Source organism: Chamaea fasciata, unplaced genomic scaffold, assembly GCF_029207755.1.
Source record: "Chamaea fasciata isolate MVZ Bird 193981 ecotype frontalis unplaced genomic scaffold, bChaFas1.0.hap1 SCAF_7, whole genome shotgun sequence".
NCBI lineage: Eukaryota > Metazoa > Chordata > Aves > Passeriformes > Sylviidae > Chamaea > Chamaea fasciata.
In genome coordinates, this window is record NW_027094092.1 from 30,350,238 (window position 1) to 30,375,204 (window position 24,967).

Consider the following 24,967-nt stretch of genomic DNA (forward strand, 5'->3'; position numbering starts at 1 on the left):
AACAGCTACGTTCTCCTTCCATCTATTCCGTACTATGCTCTCTTAAAAGCAGAAATAATAGTTAGATAGAACAATCCCCTCTGGTTCCATCTTCTGAAGCCCTTCTCTCTTTTTATTGCTCGCCCTATAAATATGACTTTAAGACAAGACTGCAAGGTTACTGAATACACCATAGTACTTACTGTCACATTCCTTTGGGTGACAGTGACCATAACATGCCCCATAACTTCAACATGCCTCCACCAATTCCTGAGCTGAAGAACATGAATAAGGGAGAGGTTTGATCTCCTTCAGTTTCTGCCCCAACACAGGAGTGAAAACAGATAAGGTGAATCCTGGAGCTTACATTTCTGTAAAATAAGTAACCTCCTTGAGCACTGGCATGTTTATTCCATGTCAAGGAGGCCTGGTAAACTTGTCTAGATAAATATAGCAAAAGTGACAGGAGGAGGGTATCTCATCCAAAGCAGAAATTTAGTCTAGAAGTCTCTGCCATTTCTAAGTGTATTTGGAAATCATAACCCCACAGAGGTTAAAAAAAAAAAACCAAAGCAGTAGGGATCTTTCATTTGCCAGCATGCCTGTGTTGGTCTCCCTTTTTTCACAATCAGTTTCATGTATCTGGAGAACAGTCTTGAAAAATGCTCGACCTGCAATCCTCCCAGCAAGTACCACAGACAGCTTAGATGTGTTCCCAGGGATCTGAAATAGCCACTATGTAAACTGTGATCATAGAATTGAGCATTGGAAGAGATTAAGAACACCATGGATTTTGCTTAGACTATACACCCAGAACCATATTATATTAATTGGAAGGCTGAATTCCTGACTAGCAATAGGCAAATGACTAAGGTGACCAACACTTACATTGCTAATACTTCCAATAGTACTTGCTGACAAAACCCATGACACTGAGCCATGGTGCAGAAAGGAAATCAAAGATGGTTCAGGCAAGTCTACCTGCAAACTGATACTAAGGACAGCACCGTGTATGCATGACTCTCATGGATAATAATACAAGAAATAAGTACATTAGGTTTGTGTCCAGAGATAGCTGGACTTTATGAATAAACCCCTGTAAGAACCCCTGCAATTTTTCTTGCCTGATCACAATTTACTATTATAGTCCAAACAAGCAATTATTATTATGATGACGAAATCTGCCTTTTCCTTCCAGAACTACCACTAAACACCCTCACTCTTTAGACAGTAACAGTAATAACCAAAAAAGCTAGTTACAAAAGCCCAGAAATAATTGCAGTCTATACTGAAATGAGTTTAAGTGATACCTAAACTTAGGAACTGAGCTAAACTGCAGCAATGCATTAAGTAAGAAGATTTTAAAAAGTGATAAAAAAAACCCCCTATAGATAATGTCAGTACAATATATTTTAGGATCTTAACCTCTGGTTAAACTGCAAGATGATATTATGCTGGCGGTACCACATTGTAATTGCTTTACAAACTTAATTCTATTTTGGAATTGCCTTTGTGATCAAAGAGCTTAGAGGTAGGTGGGTGGTGCAATCAGGTCAAGCAGTGGAAGAATCTCTTTCATTTAAAACACAAAAAGTGGATCTAGAAAGCTGGTGGATCAAAGACCATTTACAAACTAAAAACTCCAGATTTTGTGTCTTTTAAATATTCCCCCTCCCCTCCCTCCAGCAGAATATCATGGGTAGATTTTACTAGGTTATTTTAACATAAACTATATTGTCAGCTATATTTTCATCCAAAATATGTCAGGACAAATAGAGATGCTATCCCTCCACAAAGGCAGTCAACGCTTTAGCTCCTATTTCCTCCAGCCACATCACCTGACTTTAAATGCTCACTGATGCATAACATTACCCTAGATAAGTGTCAAGATACATTTCATAGCTGCAGTGCCTCTATACCTTAAGCTGCTAAGAAGGCAGGCTTCTCCAAATTCAGCAGTGTTCTTCAAAGGAGAGAAATATGACTACCCAGTGCACATTTAGTTGGTTTCATAAATCAGACAATAATTATAATGAATGGTGTTTAAAAAAACAGACTTTTCATGCTCTGAAGCTTAGATTACAGATGTTTTAGTATGAAAACTAGAATATCCTCTTTCATCTTACTTAAAAAAAGTATATATTCAGTAGAAGCATTCCCTCGCTGATTCACCTCTGCCAGCCTTACATAATAATTTGTCCAAAATCCACTGGCACTGAATTCAAAACCATTTTTCATGAATAAATAAAATATGGGAGAAGCCTTTTGCAAATAAAAGAAAGGTGAAGTTGAGTACCTGATACCTAAACATGTCCATTCCCCAAGGTTATTTTTCTACTGACATCTATTGATTAGCTCAGCTGATCTTTACTTTACAGTGGCCAGATCTTTACAATGGAGCTCAGAGACTCCACTTGTGCCACATATACCATTACAACATAAAACTCTACAGGTAGATTTTTAAAATTCTCGTTGAGTTTACACTCATAAATTCATAAAATATTTTTGCATTATTGGCATTTCTATTCTTGCCCCAGCCCAGTTTCATCCTCAGAACTGCACTGATCCATACATGAGCAAAACACAGAAAAAAAGCTTTCTAACCATTTCTTCCCCCCCTCACCAGTTTTTCCCCTTTGTAAAATTAGCTGAGAAAGTAGCTGTAATACAGAAATACTTCAGGGAGAGCTTTCATATTATTGGAGAATTCTCTTTCAGAGAGCAATTCAATCCATGACACAGTTTTGCACTGAAGTACATTTAAGAAAATATAAGGCACTAGAAGTCTTCTGATTTTACAATAAATTAAAACAATAACCCTAACTCTGAACAATTGTTAGTGACAGATACTTGAATGATGCATCATAATGCAAGCTTGCCACTTGTTTTTTAAAATGTTTACTACCAAAGCTTTTATTAACAACTGAACTATTAAACATAGGAGATGAAGGAAGGAAAAAAAACCAACCACCCAAAACCTTGAGTCTATTTGTTATTTTCAGGGAGCTATACCAGCATCCCACATGAGATCACAGCCAACTCTGCACCACAGTGAGAGTGGCACTGAGCCACAGCTAATAAACCATGCTGAGAGGAAAAGCCTGTTGGCTTGTACTCAGCATTGTGCTACAGACATCTCTCTTACAAGCAGCCTGCTCAGAGTACTCACTTGTCCTAATTTGTCAAAAGCAATTAACAAGGGAATAGGCAAAGGACATTAATTAGATAATTTAAACATAAAATGTATAAAATATGTCACATGTCATAATAGTGTAATTAGAAACAGCGTGTTGTTCCATGAGAATGATGCAAAGGAATAGTTCTTACTAGCAAATATAACTCATTTATACCTGTTTGAGATCTTTCGAATTAAAATTGGGAAAGAGCTACTTGATAAATTTTCTGTGACTTTTTTTCTACTTAAATATGTAATTCAATCAAAATGAAAATAGTTGTGCATCATAAAACTTCACCAAAGTTCCTCAGTGAAAGGTTTTAGAAACACTTTGACATGGAATCAAATACTCAGTTTTTTAGTTTGCCAGTTTAATTTCATGTTCAACATTTCACTCATTCTTACTGGCCAAGTACAAAATATTTATTGCTTAGTTCATCTGCTTTCCTTTCTCATGGACATGCTTGTGTTTTCTCAGTATTTTTAGCTCCACCAGATCACAGTGGCATATCAAATTTAACTTCAGTTATCCATTCAGTATTTCTCCCCACAACCCATCCTCCTATTAGACTTTTTATTAATAGCAGTTGTAAAACAAACGCTTGTCTTATTTCATGACATTGTTTTCCTTTTACAAATTAATCAACAGCAACAGTCAGAAAAAGTTTTATTTTCTACTGCCTGAATACATGATCTATAGCTGTGAAACAGACTGTTTAGAAAGGCTCTTGATTATTAGATTCTGGTGAGAATAACTCATTTTTAGCAATTTTGTCAAGACCAGTCTCTTGCCTATGCATAGCACAAAACCCTTCTAAGCTTAATTTTCCTTTTCTCAAGGCTGAGTAACATAGAGTACATCACTTTCCTCCAGTGATTGTTAGATTTTCCTCCTGTAACTAGCTACTGCAGAAGATGGCTTATCTTATCCTGTAAGACTGTTACATGAGCACCCTCAAAAGAAGGAAAAGAGGTAGACCTGCTGCTGAACTGAACACAGGCAAAACACAGGCAAAACACAGGCTAATGATCAATAATTTCAGTTAACATTTTCTTCCATGGGTTTTAAAACAAAGCAGCAACAAAACCAGCTGTAAAATCTGAATAGTGCAGATGTATTTGTATGTTTTATTTCATCATTCGCACCTGTTCCAGAATAATAGAATGTCAAAACATTTTCTCTCCCCAAAAGCAGCTTTTGCAGAGATAGAAGGGACATGCACTAGCATGGAGTCCAACTTTGCTGAAGGAAGGGACAATCTCTGGAAGCAGCCAAATATGTACAAACCTCTTTTTCATAAAGCTACCAGTGGTCTGCTCCTTTGCATTACTCAGTATTCCTGTGTCTTAAGAAATACACACTGCTTTGTGCCACTCTAATTGTAGAAACTACAGATGCCCACCTCTTTGTGGATATAGTTACAATCACAGATCTTGTCAAAATACATGAAGTTCCAAAACTTGCCCGTAATGAGCCTGAATAGTTTCTTATTAATGATTACTGATGTTTCATTTATCTCTTCTTTCTTCTCCAGGGGTGATTCCAACATAATCCTTCTGTAAACTGTCTGAATAGAATTACAGAGGACAGGCCAACACAAAAACCTGCTATTAGGGTAGCTAATAATCTGGGACTCTAACTTCTGTTAAAAATATTCAGCTAGTGTCCTGTCCTGTGCCAAAGAACAGAAACAGTATAAAGAAACCACCATTTCATATGCCAAAGTAGCACCAAAAATTCATGGTCTTAAAAGGCGTATATATAGGTATATTTAGACCATTGCCTTAAATGAAGAGGAAAATTGTGAGAGAGACTGACAGAAAGAAAAGATCTGAAGAATGACGATTCCTCTGATAAATAAAGGAACTCCCTATTAATAAGCTCTCATTTGAGAGCTGTTTTTCCACATAACATAAGGTTTTGGACAGGAACAGTACCAATAAATCTGAAGCTAAAAGGCATTAAGACTGTGTTAAAAATGGAGGCTTAAGTCAGTTCTTTGTTGGGGAATGAAAGTGATTGCTAAAATGACACTAAAACAAATACTACAAGAAGTTATTGCTGCATTAGAGAAATAAAAATAAGAAGGCATTTCTAAGTACTGCTAACTTTGCACAGATTACTGCTATCCCCTCACAGTAAGTCAGTGTTAAGTCAGTATTAAGCTATGCAGAAATACCCAAGCAGGCAAGCTAATGAAAAGCTTGGATACTGGTAGCAGTAGGGTGACTGAAATTAAAAGTTATGACAAAACCTTCCTGGAAAGGTAATTGTTAGAAATATAAGAATACTATCAGACTATTAAAAATAGGTTCTGTATATACATGCTGAATTTATTGCACATAATGTTTATTTCCTCATGTACACAAGGAAAATAACAGTATCAAATAAACTTGATGAAACCCATGACTAAGAAAAAAAAAGGTTTCAATCCAGTTAAAATTTTATCTCTTTTTAGAGGTCTTGAGCATCATAAACTATAAAAAAAAACAAGCCATAAGAAAACCCTTTTGTTTAGCATATACAATAAATCAGCTAAAGAGATGAAAAGGCTTAAGAGTGCAGATGGCAGGACGAGAAACTCCTGAAGGAAGACAAAGAACAAACCACCTTCCAAAATGTAGAACGCGCTGCTATCACTGGGATTTCTGAATAAAACCTTGAGCTAATAATCCCTTTATCTACTAGATCTCGAAAAACTTGGGGGCATTTTTGTTTCACATATATATCTTCAAAATGTTCTGCTCAACCATGCAGGTTGAAGCAGACACTTCTCAAAGGTGTTTGAGACACTGACAAAAAGGGAAGACATTTTCTCAGTTTTGACTTCTTTAAAACAGACTTCCCAAAATACTTTCACAATATAAACCTGAATTTTTCGCATAAATGCAAAATATTAGAATTAAAAATATAAAATTGTTCTAAAATCTCAAAATCGTTATTAGCTTATCTATTACTAATGTATGCATAAGCATTAGCAAATAATGAACTACACAGAGATACTCTACCTATTTGAACACAAACACTGTCTTTAAATCTTACTCAGTTTTTGGTGAAAAATTCAATCCTTGAGGATGTATTTTTAAGGTTGCTAGCTTTTAAAAAACAATACAGAGCATACTGTTAAAAATATGAATCAGTGTGAAGTGTGTTGCTTCATCCCCTCATACGCAGAATTGCCCTTGAAAAGCTATTTGCCTAAGGCTCATAGAAGGCAGCATTCCTTCTTAAGCCAGGAAAAAGTAGCAAAAACCAAAATAACTATTTCTTTGCATTTTTCTGGCAAATTCTTCTTTTTAGAAGGGATTCAATACTAAAAGATTCTGAAAAAAACACAAACTGTACTAAAAGAATGCTGTCTGAATACAGTAGCATTCTTATAAACTTAAAATACTTTACTGCAACTTTACTTATGTCAGTTTTGAAAATAAAGACTCTGACAGCCATTTTAGATGGATTTTGGATAAGGGTATTTATTGTAGCTTGGTGGAAAGCAAATTTTGAACTTATTTATACACACAAAATCAAGAAGATCCACCTCTGGCAGGGAAGACTGGATAAGCATCACCACATTTGGGATGAGTATTTTCTGGGTTTTGTTGCTTATTCTATTGAAAGTTTAAATGTTTTAAGGTTATTCAAATCTAAATACCTTCTTGATTTTTTTTTATGGTTTGGACTCTGCAAAAGAAACCTGAAATATGATAGGATAATACTTCTGAAGTCTCTGATCTTCCTCTGAAATTCATGCATGTTTAGACAAAGATGAGGTTCTAAACTGTATCAAACTGTCATGACAGGTTGAATTAAAACTTTTTCAAATCTTGTTCCCTAATTTTCACAGCATTGCAAATGCAGTGGAGTAGGCACAATGCAGTTTCCCGAACAAAACGGCAACAATGTGGGTACAACTAGAGCTCCAGGCGCAAAATGGACACAACAGCTGCTCATGGTACCACACGCTGCTTCTCAGCTCTGAATCCTGCAGCCATCCCAGAACTACAGCGGTAAAAAATCTCTCAGCCACATCACCCTCTATTCTCTTTTTCTGAATGTAAAAACCAAAACAAAATTACATATTAGTCTATTTCCTGGTTTATTTGCAATCAATATAGTGAATGGCTTTCCTGGCTCTGTTAGAACACTGGTTTTTTATGTTAGGAAAAAAAAGAAAAGAATACATGAAAGGTGTCTTTTATGTGCACCTTTTGGAAAAATGGAACACAGTAGACTAAAAATCACCACCTCACAAGTAATAATTACATCCTGTGCTAAAATGGAGAAGAGATTCCAATCATGCATTCCCACATTTAAGAGTCCCTCCATGACCTACTATGTTTTCGAGCATTTGCCACTGAACATTTCCACATACTATACTAAGCTATAGAGCGCATTAACTGTGTGGAATGCTTGTGACAATGAGGAAAATACTGAATGAAGAGGGTTGAGGAAAAAAAAGAACCTGAATGTGCATTTTTAAAATAGGTGTTACAATCATGTCAGTCAAATGACACTCACTCCAGTGCAACCTGTATTTTCTAAATCAATCACCTATCTGAAAATGACACCAATAACAAATTTCAAAAGGATATACTGTATTTCCAACCACAAATATAGACAAGAAACATTCTTGTATCTGAAACCAAATAACCAATAAAATTAGAATTTTAATAGAGTAAGAATTCCTCCTTATTAGAATACAAGGAAGGGGATTAAAATGGAGGTAAGAAGAGATGCTGTGGTTAAAGAAGGACCAAAAAGCTTAAAACAGAATTATAGGGGTATAAAGTGAAGCATTTACTGCTGTAGTATAACTGTGCTTCTTTGACATAACTATCTGTGGAAAATCACTTGAGGTAATTTTTCAACCCTTAATACATCAGCTTTGAGCTCAATGCGGTCTCCATCCATAAAAAAATATTTAAGGCCTGGTTCTACTCTTGTGATGTGTATACAGTAGCATGGATAAAGGGAAAAAGTGTAAGTGAAGAATCCATGGGAAAATTCAAGCTGCAGTGAAAGAAAGTGAGAAAAGCGTACCTTAAAAAACCACAAGATTTACTGTAGGATAGCTATACTTTTCTTTCTTAAGCCACCATCTGTATAGATTTCTTCTGGACACTGCTAAAAAGTGATTTTATAGGAGTTCCCCAGAAAAGTTATGGCAGAACAATTCTAATTAAGAAAGCAATCTAGAATTGAAATGCAGTGAATAATATTGCACAAAAGCATGAACAGATCTATGCATAGAAATTTTCTGCATATCAGTGTCAGAATCATTCCTAAGATGTGCAGCAATGCCTTTCTTTACATCTCTATTCTATTATAATATTTTAGTAGCAGATTGCAATCCCCCTGCTAACCTAATCTATACTGCAAATAGGCACACAAATTTCAGAGAGGCCTTCTCTAAATAAGGCATTCCTTCAACTAGTTATAACTTAGACAAAATGTAGCCTCCTGTACAAAGAGAATCATGTCCAGGGGTCAGCTCACAATCACTTTTCAGAGCAGTTCAGAAGATCATTTAGTAATTTTTAATAGTGAGATTACAGGGAGAGAGATTTTCTGTCACGAAGTAAAGGACCAAAAGCCATTTGTTGAGACAGTTTTGTTCCTCCATTACTGGGAGTTCCAAATTTACGTTTAGCCATGTCAGGGAAGCCCACTCCACTTTAAAGGGCAAGTGTTTGCTCATGCAATGGAAGAATTTTTCAAGTTTGTGGGTGCTCCACTCTTCATGAAAGTACTACTCCTGAATGAAGTAAATAAAAATTGCCATAATAGCTCAGTCTAAATGTGCACACAACTCAGAATGATGTTTCTGGTGCTAAGAAACAAATGCTCAGGGAATAAACACATGAGACAAACCATGATTTGTTTCCTGGTACACACTTACTACTTCTTGCTGCCTTTGGTTCAGGAACTTTCCTGACCTAGTTGCTGCATGCAATTCATCAGCTTTTACAGCCACAGTAGGTCTATCAGCCTAATTCCTTTATTTGTATCTATTTATACTCCAGGCTTCCATATGACGTTACATCAATTATGAAACATCCAGTTCTGCTACACTTGAACAAGTATGTACTTTTAATAATTTTAAACCTGCTGCTCAATTTTTTTTCCTGTCACAATTTCTGATCTGTGAAAAACAGTGAATAATTGCCTCATTTTTTTAAATGCTGTTCATTCTGTATACCTCCACCATATGTTGTTTCTTTGTTAAAGTGAGAACTCCTGGTCTATTTAATTCCTTTGTGTGGAAGCTGTTCCAAATCACTGCTTAATCTTATCATCCATGCCATACCCCAAACTAGAAGTTAATAAAGTAGTCAAGATTTAAGCACATCCAACGTTTATAGTCATATAAATAGGTCTTCTGTTTGGCTCTTGATTTTTTTAGTAAGTACTTTAAACATTTTTCTTTTCTAGGTATACAGAAGCACATTTAATACACTACAGAGTATTAAGAGAATCTTTTCAGAGCATTATCATAATAAATGTAGTTTAAGCTAAGATCAGCACTGGACCATTTTTTAGCTGTTGATACACAAAAAATACATTTTTCATAGTGTAGACACTATGAGAAGATAACTCTCTTTAAATAGCCAGAGAAGAATAGAATATAAACAGAAACTTAGACTAAAGTTTGAAAGAATGAAGTCAGGTGAAGAGTCAGGTTAGCTGAGATCTGAACGAAGCCTGGAGGTGGCAAAATAGGCTAGAAGAAGCAGTTTGAGTTTTGAGAATCATAGATCCTCAGAGAGAGGAAAGCTGATGAAAATAGCAAATGCTATGAAAAGACCCCTCCAAAAGAAGCTTGAAGTTAAAAGATCAAGTAAGGCAAGATTAGGTCACCAAGAGACGACTACAGAATGTAGCTAGAAGCTGTGGTGGATTTGGGTTGGATGAGAAGACAAAACGCAAAGCCAGAGAGGTGTACAGCATAATCTCTCAAGGAAATACCTATCATAATACATTAAGTTTTTTAAAATAATTTGGACTGTTGTTTTAAAAAATAGAATATTGACCAGAAATCTGGGCTGCTATGCCATTAAATTCCAGAGCAAATGACAGGCTGTAAAATTATATTCAATCAAATGAACATTTTACATTCTACTCCAATCTATTCTTGTTAATCATAAGTGCAAATGATTACAGAAAGAAGTCTTCTGGTACTTAATTCTGAGACTGTGGCAGTACTTGGTACATACTCAATTTTCCTGCTTCTGTAAAAGTCATTCTGGTCTGGTCCCGAATATACCCAGACACACAGGAAGCTCGTCTATATTCCTTCCAAATGCAAAGGGAAAAAAGTAATTACAAAAATTATTTGCAAATTTTTCTTTTCATTACATAAGGTATTACAATTATAGTATTACTCATATGTGGACTAAGTCTGATTGTGATGGACTTAACTTTCGTCACAGCAGGTGGCTGCACCAGAAGGGCTGTGTTTTGGATTTGTGGCTGAACAGTGCTGATAACACACCGATGTTTTCACTATGGTTGAACCAAGAGCTGGGGAGAAGCACAACCAGCAATGCGACCAAAGGGATACTCCATACCATAACACTGTGCTCAGCAAGAAATGCTCAAGGAAAGGAGGAGGAAAAGGGGTAACAGTAGACATTGCAGTATTTGTCTTCCCAGGCAATTCTTCTGCATGCTGAGGCCTGGCTTCCCAGAAATCGGCAAAACATCTGACTGCTGATGGGAAGTATTAAGGCTCTTTCTTGTACTATTAGAAAATAGAAGTTATTAGGACAATTAAAAAATCTAAAAATTGTATTTGGAAAAATAAAAAAAATTGGCACAAATTTGAAGTCAGAAGCAGAGTGGGCAATTTTAAAATGGAGGTTTAAAACAAATACAGGGATAACTTTTATTCAACTGTGATACTGGCTAGACAAACTTGATCAAGATTTCTGAACTTGTGTCCTATGTATTTCTTTTCAGAGATCAGAGAACAAACATAATGAAACAGAGCATGAAGGGCATAGCTTTTCTTTTGAACTCTTAAAAATTTTTCAACATTTTATTTTCCTAAATGAAAGTTTAAGTACATTTAATAATAACAACAAGAAACTTTAAATCTGAAAATGAAGGATCTAGTAGTAAATCTCCACAACCAATGATGAAATTTCTTATTTCAACAAACAAAATATATCCTTACAGATCCCATATGCAGCGAAAATCCCTGAACTTGTTTAGATAGAGGTTCCTGGCTATTGAGCTTGAAGCAGTGCATCTCTGCACCACAAAGAAGTAAAAACTTAATTCTGAAACTAGTACGAGAACTGAAAGAGAGATGGAACACCCAAGATGCAGCTGCCATGCAAACAACCAGCCCTCTCCCCTCAACAATACTTATCAGCCCAGACACAGCACTGGGGCTGCACAGCCTCTAGTTCTAGAACAACTAATGCAGTTACTTGATTAGCTTATAAACTTCTTAATTGCAGGCTACCACAGGGCATTGCAAGAGTGAAAAGAAGAAATTTCCTTCTAAGAATTTGGCAACTGTGTGATAAGAGAAGACATGTTTGTTCTGAATGTAACTACTGTTGGTAGACAAAGCTGACACAGAACTTTAAAGAGGTTACAGGAGACTACTTTGGGCCAAGATGTAAAAATTATTAGAGTTGAAAGCTACTAACTGCTTAAGAAGACATTTTCATATGTTCTGTTTTGCACAGTCTGCTGCTATGGGTTTGCTTCAGACAGATGAAGTTGTTCCTATAGGTTGATGAGTCATTAAGCTTAAACAACCAAAGAACACATGCAATATTAGCCATTTTTGCTAGAAACTGCCAAGGAATCTTGTAGGTTGAGAAATTTTTTTCTTGAAGTACAAATAACAGAGAAAACATTTAGGGACTTGTTCATATGAATGGCTATAATAAAGACTTGGCAAATGAGCAACAAAACATCCTCTGTGAGACATTTGACGGAAGCTGGTTGAACTACAGAGAAGCCAAGTGGGGAAACTGGCTAGAGAAGAAACCCTGGCCACTTAAGGTCGTAAGCATGTTTTAATTATCTTGAAGGAAGGGCAAATACAATTTTCTAAGGCACATGAAAACTCTAATTGGATTTTAGGCAATAAAGGTTTGCCTCAATCTCCCAGATCAATGAGAAACAATAAGGATAGCATCAAGCCAATTTTATGTATATCAGCTTTAAGAAGTACTTATTAGATCAGACTCATCGTCATGAATTCCTTTTTGTAAGTCTCAGATCTTTGGAAGTTTGTCAAGTACAACTTTTTCACTAGATTCAATGCTTAAAATAGGCAGCACTTCTGTAATGCTCAGCATTTGCTTCTCTGCATAATAGTCTGGGCTACCACAGACGACTCTCCATTCGTCCTAATAAAGATAACTTGATAAAATCACTTGATGCTTATAGATGAGCTCAGAAGGCAAGAGAAGCAGAGAAGTATTTTTGTAAGCTTATTAGGGAAAATGTATCAATACAGTCAAATAATGGACAGACAACTGAGCATGAACTCCCACTAGAAGGTTGCTGCCCAACAAGGTAACTGTGGATAGAATAACCAAATAAATGTTTCCTCTCTACACAGCATTACTGAGACCAGCAGTTAAATAAAAGAAACAGATATGACATTCATATTGTAACAGGCACTGAAAAACTAGAAAGGCTGCACAAAGGGGAGAGGGTGTGAACTGGTATCCTCACCAAACTGAATTTGTAACCTTCAGCAAGACAGAATATAGCACTAGTTTTCAAATAATGAGCAAAACTTCCAGTTTTTCTCAAAAACTACTAGACAGGTTCCTCCGTGTGAAGACGGAAGTTTTATATCCACAGACTTAACAGTGCATATATCAAGTCTTCAATCACAGAATCACAGAATGGGTAAGGCTGGAAAGGACCACAGTGGGTGACCTTAAGAGCACATTGCATGGGATTGCATCCAGAATTGGACACAGCACTCCAGGTCAGGCCTCACCAGGGCTGAGTAGAGGGGCAGGATCCCCTCCCTTGACCTGCTGCCAATGCTCTTCCTAATGCAGCCCAGGATCCCATTGGCCTTCTTGGCCACAAGGACACACTGCTGGCTCAGGGACACTTTGTTGTCCACCAGCATCCCCAGGCCCTTCTCCACAGAGCTGCTACCCCGAAGCTCAGCCCTCAGTCTGTGCTGCTCCATGGGGTTATTCCTGCCCAGGTGCAGGAGCCTGCACTTGCTGTTGTTGATTTCAGACAGTTCTGCCCATCTCTCCAGCCTGCTGAGGTCCTTCTGCAGGGCTGCACAGCCCTCTGGGGTATCAGCCACTCCTCCCAGCTTTGTGTAATCAGGGAACTTGCTGAGGAGTCATCTGCCCTTCACCTAAGAAATCAATGAATTAAGGTAAAGAATTCTGGGCCCAGTACTGAACCTTAGAAGACACCACCAGTGATGGCCTTCGCCTAGACCCTGTGCCACTGATTATCACCCTCTGGGATCTGCTGTTCAGGTTCAGCTGACTCTCAATACACCTCAATGTCCACTCATCCAACCCACATTTCCTGACTTTGCCTATGAGGATGCTGTGAGAGACAGTGCCAAAAGCCTTGCTGAACTCAAAGTAGACAACATCCACTGCTGCTCCCTCATCCATCCAGGTATTTGTTTCATCTTAGAGTATATCTTACATACTCAGTAAAATAAAATAAAAAAAAGAGCTCCTCAAGAATTCCTTTATCATCTTCAGTCCCTAAGTAACAAATTCTAAGTGACAAATTCGCAACTGCTTCCCAGAAGAATTACCTAGCTCCTCCTTCTAAGGCTGTAAAATACAATGAGGAATGAACATGACTTCTGTGAGGTTTCTATCTCCTGTCATGGATAAACAGAACTCAGACTTAATCCACAAGTTTTGAACACGGGCCTATTACCATTTTGGTTGTCTTTCTAATGTGATTGCATGGAGGGTAAATAACATTTTCTTCTCACAATGTTTTCTTCACTGTAGTACATACTTAATTAAACAAGTTCTAATTTCCTGCCAAAAGTTACCTGTTCTTACATTTAAGATTTATCTGCTCTCATAATCAGTCTGAAGGAGACATGAAACACAGTTTAGATGTGATGTGATTTTGCCTAGAAAGAAGTTCAGAATCTCTTAGATATTGTTCATCTCAAAGAAGCTCTGAAGATGTTTCCAAAACAAATGCATCAGTGATTATCTGCAGCTTCAGCTACTAAATTGCACAAAAAGAATAAAAGCATCCTCTTTTCTGTTTAGACAAGTATTTTATGAACTTAATGTCTATATACAGGCTAGAGCTGAAAGGAACATCTTATAAAGTGATGCTAAGAATTAAAACTTGGGAACATCAATACATAGAACTTCTGCTTGAAGCAAGTGGGCATATACCTAACACTCTAATGATCTGATGGTTCGCTCCTTAGGTGTATTTAAGTAACTTCTAGTGAGAAAAGAAAAGCAGTAGTAAAAATCCCAGGAGAAGTTGCAGGTGATAGACATATTGAACTGTATCAAACCCATTTTTCTCCTGAGCACAGATTGGCTACTGAGGGTGGAAAAGGACAGGAAGACAGAGGAGTGCAGACCATTCATCTGCTCATGAGCAAGGGGTCAGATGAACTGATCAATGTGTTTAACTTTGCTTGAGCACCAGCCTTTTGCCTTGCTAGAGAACCTCAAAGATCTCCCCACAAAAGGACTTTGCTAGCATCTTAAGCTGTTTCATTGCATTTTACTTCAGCTGAATGAAGTATGAACCACCATCTAAGAATCAGCAGCCTAGTTTCTCCAATTGCACCTGCTCTCTGCAGCTCTGCTGTTTAAGACAATGAATGGAAAAATACCTATAGTCTTCTCATGGAGAATAATTTCCTCTGTAATATGAAATAGGCAGGGCATCATCTAAGCCAAATCACGGGATTTGAATACTCATAGCCACATTAAGTTACCATTATAGAAATCAAAATAAGTTCCATCTGGTTTTCGGTCGTATTAATCACACAGAAGACAAACCAGAACGCATACATTTTCATAGAAGAAAAGGAAAAAGAAGAAAGGGAGGAAATAAAAAAAAAAGGTTTTCCCTTCCAGCTCTCTACACTTAGACAGGATCAAATACGAAGACTATAATCTGCAGAACTCTCCTTGATTTTCATAGTTAAAGATTGCAGTTTCTTCACCAAATGACATTTAGAATTTTTTCAAACTATGCAATCAACATTGTCTGCTATAAACTGAACTAATTCTTTCTCACCAGGCAAACAGAACAAACCCTTTAATAATCTTTTATATACTGTAGAACACTCATACTTCCTCCCTTGACGCTGTTTCCTCAATTAATTAATCTGCCATGCATTACATTTTCTGTCTTCTCCTCTTTTCTTCTGCACACCTCTGGATCTCTAAGTTTTGTGTCCAAAACAGGACAGTGTATATAAACAGATATATCCTTGAGCTCCAGGGAACCCATTCTAGTTGAAGACATCCTTGCTCACTGCAGGAGGTGACTTTTAAAGGACCTTTCCAACCCAAATTATTCTATGATTATCTGCAGTGAATAAAAAAACAGCACTTAACTCAAACCACCTTTACAGATGAACTATGATCAACTTTTTGAAGAAATTAATTTTTTTTCTCTAATTAACCACTAAATGAAATTTAATTTTCAAGTTATTGCATGCTTCCTTCTCCCACAATCTGTAACTCCTCACTTCAGGTTTATTTGATATGATTGGTGTTTTGGGTTTTTTTTCCCTTTAGCAGAATTTTCATTTTTATTGACACACAGTAAATTGTGAGTTAATCCCATACAAGTATAGGTGATCAAACTACTGATTTGTGTAGCAGAGCTTTTATTAGCATTGCTGAGACAACTGAAAGCAGATTAAGTTTACGGTCCTGCTCCAGCTGGGAAATCACCTGGGGAAAAAAATACTACTCTGACAACTAGGCATTATTGATATAAATCAAACATTAATGAAAGAAAACCCAACAATGCTATTTTATAGAGTTTCATTTCAATGTAAAGAGACACGTTCAGCTGTCCAAAAACAGGCCTTCTGCAATAACAAAAGAGAAGTTGTCTGTTGCAGAGCCAAGAGTAGCAAACAAAGAAGAACAGAGCTGTTTGCCGAGAAAGCATAAGAATTTTTTATGTAAATCTAATGTTTGCATCTGAGATTACAAAGAAAAAGAGGCAGTGTATCTAGAGTCAGCACAAACGAGCACTAAAGATATCCTAAAGTGTAAATATTAAACTGGTAAGAGGATTAATCAAATGCTATTTTACAATTCCAGGTATAATAATACAGGCATCAATCATAGCCAAATAAGCATAAGATTTTAATTAAACTTTATTCTTTATTTCAAAAAAAGATTAAAACATCCTTTTGTCTGGCATGCTCATGCTTCATCTCAATGCTGTCCTTTGCATTACAAAAAATTCAGATCCTATGGGACCTTAAGAGTCACCTACAAAAGGCTGGGTTGAACAATATTGCCCTAGATGGTTTCTTCCTTTTGGAGATTCACTCACACTATTACACACTTCGCAAGAACTCTTAATAGGTGCACGGTCATAAAACAGCAAGACTATCGATTTGGAAAGACAAACCCAAGTCTATACATTTCTATTATTTGGCAGGAAGAAGGACACTTTTCTTGCACTGTAATCTGTCATACAGCAAAGTATCATAAGCAATCCTTGAAACCTAACATGTATTGAGACTTTATTCAGTCTTTCAAAGTGACAAAAATGGCTACATTGCATCACTTACGCTTCTTATGCTATAAGAAAGAGCAATCCATTTAATTTCTTTTGAACATTACAGTAATTCATTACAATATTATTCATGTGAGTTACAGTAAAGGAAGACAATAAAAAGATTCCATCACTTCTGGTAAAAAATACAGAAAATGATCATTCTACAGCAAAAGCAATTCAACCTTCTCAACGTAAAGTCTAAAAGTGCAAGCCCAAAACTAGGAGTAGCATGTAAGCCCACCTGCAGCTCCAAAACCCACACAGTTCTAAAGCAAACAAACAAAAAAGAATCAACAAAGCCAATCAACCAACCATAACTATTCAAAAAAATACCACTCAACAGAAAAATTTGGAAAATGAAGACCTTTAAAATTGCTTTAACTTCAACACTTAAACAGTAACTATTAAAAATTTATCTATTGCATTCACTCTGTGCATATCAAGCAACAATTATACTTGCCCTTTTTACTTCTATCATTTCAGATTTATAAATCATCAATTACATATACTCTGTCAAAATTGCCCAAGAATGCATGTATATGTGCATATATGTCATTTACCTGTAGCAACATGACAAAATAAATTCTGCATCTACTTAATTACTATAAATTTTTGTAACTGAAATAAGATGCCAAATACACCTTATTTTTCACTACTTCTCAAACAATACTGAAAAAATCTGCTCTTTCAGTATCCAGGACCATCACATTAGAGCTGACTGTGGAATACACAGTCATTCATCCTAGAAAGATGTGATGTTTTTTTCTCTTTTTCCCCTCCCTGACAACAAGTAGTACAAACACACACTACCAAGAATATTTTCAGCTAGTACTAAAGTTAACAGAGTGGAAAAAAAACCCCCCAGGAACAAAAAAACCTACAAAAAACTGAATGCACAGAAGGTCTGCTACAATTTCAAGTCTGGCTCAGAGCTCATGAAATTGAATTTTATTTTAGAGAAAGATACAATATTGAGATAAAGACCAGTAGTCTTGAGATGAAGCAGAATTTAGACCATGTGCACATATGCTTATATTGAAGCAGGCAGCAGAGGAAGAAACCAACACCAGCTATATGAAATCAGATACAAAGAAAACAGATTCTACATGTTAAGGTAACTGACAACAACAATTATCCAGTAATATTCTAATTTATTTGCAATTCCTCCTTTAAAAAACAGGGGCAACAATGTGCATACAAGTCCTCTATAGAATTACCAGCATGCACCACCTGTTACCTCTGATGACTCTTGCACCCTTTACTGTATGTGCTCTCTGCATGTTACTTCATGAACAGAATTACATTGAAAACAAGGTAGTTTTAATAATACCTGCTTGTAATAAAGACTAACGATTTGGCAAGCATAAACCACTAGAGCATTATATGTACTTCATCATACTACTTCTTTATATAATTACAAAACTACTCACAAGGATATCAGGAAGAAGGTTTTCTTTGCTTAGCAATAAGAGCCAGATACTCACAAAGAAGGGTCTTGGACCAGATCTTTAAGGTTTATCCCACTACGATCCTCGGCAAGGTTCCTGAAGCAACTGTCACTCACTAAAAAAAATAGAAATAAAATTAAAACAAAACAAAATAAAACAAAATGAGATAGGAAAAAAAAGAGGTGGAAATTTCAGAACGGAACACAGTTCTTTTGATTAACTCAAAATGCTTTTTGGTGTTGGGTGGAATTTGGACATTCATATATAAAGTCTGATTTTCACTGAGGTTCCACCTAATTCAAAGGTAAGTCAACTCAGTGGAAAGTGAAGAACACGGTATCACAGTTTATGCAGAAATAAACTGCATGAATTTCAGGTGGTGTCCTCACTACTTGTCCACCTGAAGGCACAGGAAGTCTCAAACATGAAGAGTGTTTGAGGTATACACTTATCCATACACTTAAGAGTCTTTAATCATGCACTGATCAATACACTTAATCAGAAATAATGAGAGCTGCTACGTATTTAAGTTCATAGCTACTCATGGGTTAGCAAAAATGTTTAACATGAGTAATAACCAAAACAAGTAATTATGAGCATAAGTTTATTCAAGCAACTTATAAATAACTTATAAAGTGCATGTAAAGCAGCTAGTTACTGTAATAACTGAAATTACAGTAAATGTCACAGAAGTTTAAAAGACTATTAGTGTGCTTTCATTTTCTTCACTAATTAAAAGAAAAAAACCCAGAAGAGTCGTAAACCTCAAACTCCAAATTTGTTCTCTTGGCTGTGTCGCTCAGCACATGTACCTCAATCCCAAAAGTCATCTCATTTCTCTTAAATAACACCACAGTCAATTTCAGAGGTAGAAAAAGAGTAGTGGTACAAATACTTTTAAAACAACACAGTATCAGTTTAAAGGAATTCGTTATTTCTGACTAGAGCAAACTTCCTGAAGGACACAAAGGTTGCAATATGGAAAAATCAGTGTAAGGATCAGTTTCCCTTAATGGGCAAGGTATCTGTGAGACAAAGCTTATGAAGAAATGCATTATTGCTCATCTTTCAACATAGAATACAGCCTCACATTTGGTGAACAGGGATGTGTTTCAAATCATCTGCAAAAGCAAGCGTTCCTACTTCTTTCTCTCTAAATGCAAAATACTCTCTTCAATTTACATCTCTAAGTATTCATGTGCACCACCAGCATCAAGAAAAATGCAAATCATTCCCAAAATACATTATTTTCACAGATTACAACACATACAGCGACAGACCTACCTAACGTACTACAAAACTGCAAAATGTTTCTACTAGTACCTCTCATTGGCAATGCATCTCACAAGTGTGAAACCTGTTAAGCATGCTGGGAAGGACATGTATTGGAAGAAAGCACCCCAGAGGAGGAGGCTGGCATAGCTGATGGAACAGGTACTAGCCCTGACCCACAGACAAAGCCTGACAGTTTATGATGGTAAGAGAGGCACTCATCAAGTGTTGAAAACATTCACCTCCACACTGTAATAACCAATTGATACCCTAAGCTTCTCTTACACACAGTCTCTGAAAACACTACCTAACGATTGCTCACTGCACACAATCCCTGAAAGCTGTCAGTCTTTCACAAGGGGTCTCTGGTCTTTGAGGTACTTGTCTCAGATCTTCATTTTAACCAACAGCTACCTGGGCTAACTAAGCCCAGACCCGCAGCTTGCTCCTCCCATGACAACTTAATCATTGCCTCTGTAACAAACTGAAAGTTACCTGTACTGAGTCCACAAGCCCTTCTCCCATTGCCAGAGACGCTCTGACTGAGCAGCTTGAGCCCTCGGGAACTTTTCCATCCCCACCATTACACTGAACCCAAGACCCCTGAGTGGATCTCTTGACTCTACAGTTAGAGGAAGTAATTCCAAAATCAGCAGACTCACAAACAACTATATGCTAGATTTTTTTGGGAGAAAAAATTCTCACCTACATTGATATTTGATAGTTTATATTTGCTTCTTGTCAAGTTTGGCAACAAAACAGCAAACAGAACACTTTACCTACAGTCTTGTCATAAATACGACAATGTATCAACATATCTCCTATGCTAACACAATACATCATGAATAAAAATTATGCTCTACACTGTTTTTTACACTACTGACAAATGAAACATCTTTTAAGCATTAAATATTTAATCTAAACATACTGCATTTCTCTAGTGCCTCCTCCAGTCTCCTCATGGAAAGCAATCACAGTGATAACTGAGGAAAAACTAGTGTCATTATCTTGAAAGTTTTTAAAGGGGAAATGAAAAATGATAATATAAAATTAACTTATCAATAAAACTGGCCATTATTTATCTGTAACTCGTGGTGTTTAAAACACAAATTGTGTTTCAAATAAATGTTTAAAATTAATGCCTAGGTTTGCCAGAGACAGCCTTTGTTTTACTTGTCTCAACATAAATCCAATATTTTAACACTCTTTTTATGAATTAATTTTAAAGTCACAAACCTTCTGTCTACTTAGCAGACCTGGGCAATAAAACCATTTGCTAAAAAGACTATTCAACATCAAATATCTACAAACCTTGAAAAATGTATAAACCTGGTCTCCCTGGTTTTCTTCTTTGATTGTAGGAGAGTTAGAACAATGTAAAGCTGTAAATTGGTAAGCAAGTCTCTTATGAGGGTACTATTCTCGCCAGATTTAAAAAACACAGATGCTTCAGACAAACATAAAAAATTCCAAACCTCATTTTAACAATCAAGAATTCCAATAGTTTAGTTAATACTAACATTTGACTATAACTGCCAATAAAATGACTAGTATGGATAGCAACAGTAGAGCTTCCAGTGAGTGGAAATAATTCATTGGAATAGGCTGGAGAAAGCACTTGGTCTGCACACAAGCACAGCTATGCCCCTTCACATCCTTGCAAACTCTCACTAAATAAATAAAACAAATGTTCAGCAATAAATGCAAGGTGGAAGCAATCAAGCAGAGCAGGTACTCTATTTCTCACAGCTTAGAAAACTTTAAATCAACACTGCACATAGTTAAAAAACAACATATATGCTAATTGAAATGCAAGCTATTTATTTTAAGCAGGAGAGTGAAACTGCGATGGTATGGCAGAAATATCAGGGTGACCAATGGTGCTTTAAGGTTTGAGGGAAGTAAATGTAGAAGAAAACTTGCATCACAGCCATAAATTGTACGACAGACAGAGTTAGGCCACGCCTAACTTCTCTTTGAAGCACAGTCAAGGGATACTTTTGCATAGGACCTCTATATGAATACAATCCCCATACAGGGTTTTATTCTCTTGCTTCAAAAATAAATTTTTATTTTTTAACCCTCAAAAACTTTATAAAAGCTAGTACTTTAAGCATTGTTGAGTGGATAGTTTTTGGAGAGATACAGAACCCTTAGCTGCTCCTCTCTACATGTACATCAAGGGCAGAGACCCCCCACAGGTACTTCCTTAGAGACATGGCAAATGACAACAAAAATAGCGCCCTGAAGTACATTTGCTCCGTGTAGTATTGCACATACAATGACAGTCTGTAAGGTGCCAGAAATGTTCTTAACACACCAAATATTGGCACAAATATCACAGGCATCAACTGAACAAAACACACATTCTGAAAAACATCACAGTAAGGCAAAATCCCTAAACATGCATTGAACAGTTTGACTTCCAAATGAGCTGTTACACGTATCTCAGCAAACAGGATTTAGCAATAGCTCCAATTTTCTCAACATTCATCCTACTTCCAGCTCCTGGTTTCTATTACTGATGTTCTGTTTCTGACCCCTGTCTCATCTTGTGCCTAGGAAGTAACAGAGGTGGGAAGCTAATAAGGGAATATAGTTCTCACCTGTCAATTACACAGCATACAAAATTCCCAATGGAAAGGTTAAAATCAGCATTCACACTCTAATGTGCAAACATCCAATTTACAGCAGTTGTGAAGCCTTCCCACTTGGCATTTGTGAACTTCTAAATTTGTCCATGTGATTTTTTTTCCTTTGCCTTCTTTAGCAGGGTTTTAAATGAGACCATACTGAAGAGAAATAGACTATTAGCCTGTTGATTTCTAAAATGAGAAGTTCTTTGAACTGCGAAGGCCAACTAGTATTTTCTTCAAGTAGAGGCAGTCATAATCTGTTGTAAAATGTATCCTTGTTTTAATTTTATTTTTAAAATGTCTTACAATTGAAAACCCTGTAGATCTTTAAAAATGTCACTTTATCTCTTACCCACAGAAAGTAACCCCAGTAAAGAGCCCTCTTTAGATGAGCTCACCTTCAAATCCATAGCTGACAGCAGTGATTTTCATATCTATATGATTTAGAAAAAATGCAATATCCACCCTCAAAAAATGAACAAATACCTATAGCTTAGTAAAGAAAATTAACAATTAAGTTTACCTCCCCCATATCTAAATATGTGATTCCAGAAAACTACTATTACCTGCCAGATTTTCCCCTTGTTTCCCAGAATTCAGATCTAATCTAATGCTTTTAGATTAGTTGTGACTACCTGTTGATAAAAATCATCTTGACAACAAAAATGCTACACTCATGAAGGCAGTCACTGATGCACTATTAGTTTGAAAACACATGGACTACCACAACCTTGAACAGTATGCACTGAAGTATAAAGATATCATTTTCTTACATTTTTGTCTTTCAGCAATAATATCTCCTACGGTCAGTTCTTTTCCTTAGGACCTCTTCATCTACCCATGCGACTTTTGACAAGACTTCACCCCTCTTTTTACAGGCTCATTTATGTATTTAGGTTTTATAACAGATTCATTCAGCAGTTAATAAATATAAAAGATAATTAATATACTTGGGATGTTCTGAGGAGTACTGGTCTAGCACAGAGTTGTACTCCAGTCTGGGTTTGCTTACAACAAGCATTATTCAGAAGTCTCGTTCTAGATTCAGGTGGTTCTGTTCCATGCACTGCATGCAAACATTTCAGGATTCAAACATTTTGCTTTTATGGGCCCAACCTTATACACAAGGCAGCAAGCACCTTCTTTACCTATTATACATATTATTGACCTCAAGAAATAAATTCTGCAAGGGAAGCTTAGAATTTAGGATATAGGAAGGTAACAGATTTTATTTTCCTCAGACCTCAAAACATCTCTCTTTAAAAGGCTGTTCTCCTGCAAAAACAGAATTCCTATCCTATGCAGCATACTTTATAGAAGGCAAAGGAAGGAGAAAGCGCCAGAAGATTGACTTTCTTAATATTAAAAAGATTTTAAGGTATTTCATGGGTCCCATGGACAGTAACACCAGACATAAATAATGCTGCCTTTTTTCTCTGCTACTGTCACATTTTTCAAGTGAGTGCATGTCAACCAGAAAACATACATAAAACAGATGGCACATTACAGAAATTTTGTAGCACCTTCTCCATATCTATCAAAGAAGACAGCAAATTAATTTTAAAAGCAGCACTTACACCATTTGCATATCTGCACACAAATCTCTGACGTATTTGCAGAATAAAAAGAACTACGAGTCTCCATGCAAACTGCAAATGCTTTTTTTGCCTAGAAAATATGTTGTCTGTGAGTAGCAGAAATAAGGCAGGCTGATTTCCTAAGAACTTGTGATCTAAATGGCATTTGCTATCACCATATAAATCCAGAATGGTATCCTCACAGATTGACAAAGAAGTACTATTATAAAAAAGGAGCTAAGGTATTGGAACAACAGAAGGGAAAGGTTCAGGTGACCTACTGAAAAACAGGACTATCATAAACCAGAAATACAAGTTAAACATGTGAATCTACAATATTTATTTTTCTAGAAAACAGAGAAGCAGTAATGTCACTTGTAAACCAGATGCAAAGAAGGGCTGTTGTAATGATAAAGAAAAGTAAGATCGCAGGGAAAGTGAAAAGACCTTTCTTGATTAGCTTAGCAAAAAAAAAAGGCATTAGATGGTAGCTGCTGGTGTGTTTATGTAAATACAACAGCAAAACAAATTTCAGAGGGAGAAATGAATACTGCGGCAGAAGAAATATAACTGTGAGGAAATCATAAGAATCAGAGCATAATTTTCAAAGAGTTAGAGAGGTGAGCCCTCACAAATAATCCTTCTATAAGAACAGTGAGGGCAAGGAAAGCACAGACTCATTCTCAACCGATTTAAGGATAGATGAAATGACACAGAAATTGCTCTTGAAGACCTGAAGCATTCCGCACCACAGTAGCTAATGTTGTAAAATCTATGTTAGAGTTTCTCTGAAGGCTATGAACTTCTAAACCCCCGCCAGGGTTTCTCCCATTTTCTAACAGCAATTAAATGAGGCATTTTTTTCTGTGTATCCATTAATCTAGTGGGTTATGCCGCTCTGAAATGATTTATCATTTAGATTTTACAATATTTGTGCTGCCTTAGGCTAAAAATTCTGCACTGGGTTTTAATCTAATATTTAACAAGCTTGAGTTTCAACTCCATCCCAGTGTCAGTGTGATCACTGCACTAATCAGGTGAACTTTGGAAGAAAAACATCAAACCACTGAAGATATTCAACTCTTCGGAGATGCAGCATTAGCAATACTTCTAATGGT

At 36.5% G+C, this 24,967-nt stretch overlaps 1 protein-coding gene across 16 annotated transcripts in view; it reads right to left on the reverse strand.

Annotated features, from left to right (window-relative positions):
• The window catches only part of GPHN (gephyrin), a 274,965-nt gene that overhangs the window by 170,217 nt on the left and 79,781 nt on the right, over positions 1-24,967 (reverse strand). For 15 of the 16 annotated variants that reach the window (XM_066188296.1, XM_066188294.1, XM_066188292.1 and 12 more), the window contains exon 2: positions 18,401-18,479. In XM_066188296.1, the coding sequence (XP_066044393.1) occupies positions 18,401-18,479 (79 nt within the window). Of the gene's footprint in view, positions 1-18,346; positions 18,480-24,967 lie in introns of all 16 variants that reach the window. The other variant, XM_066188289.1, reaches the window with a different exon arrangement.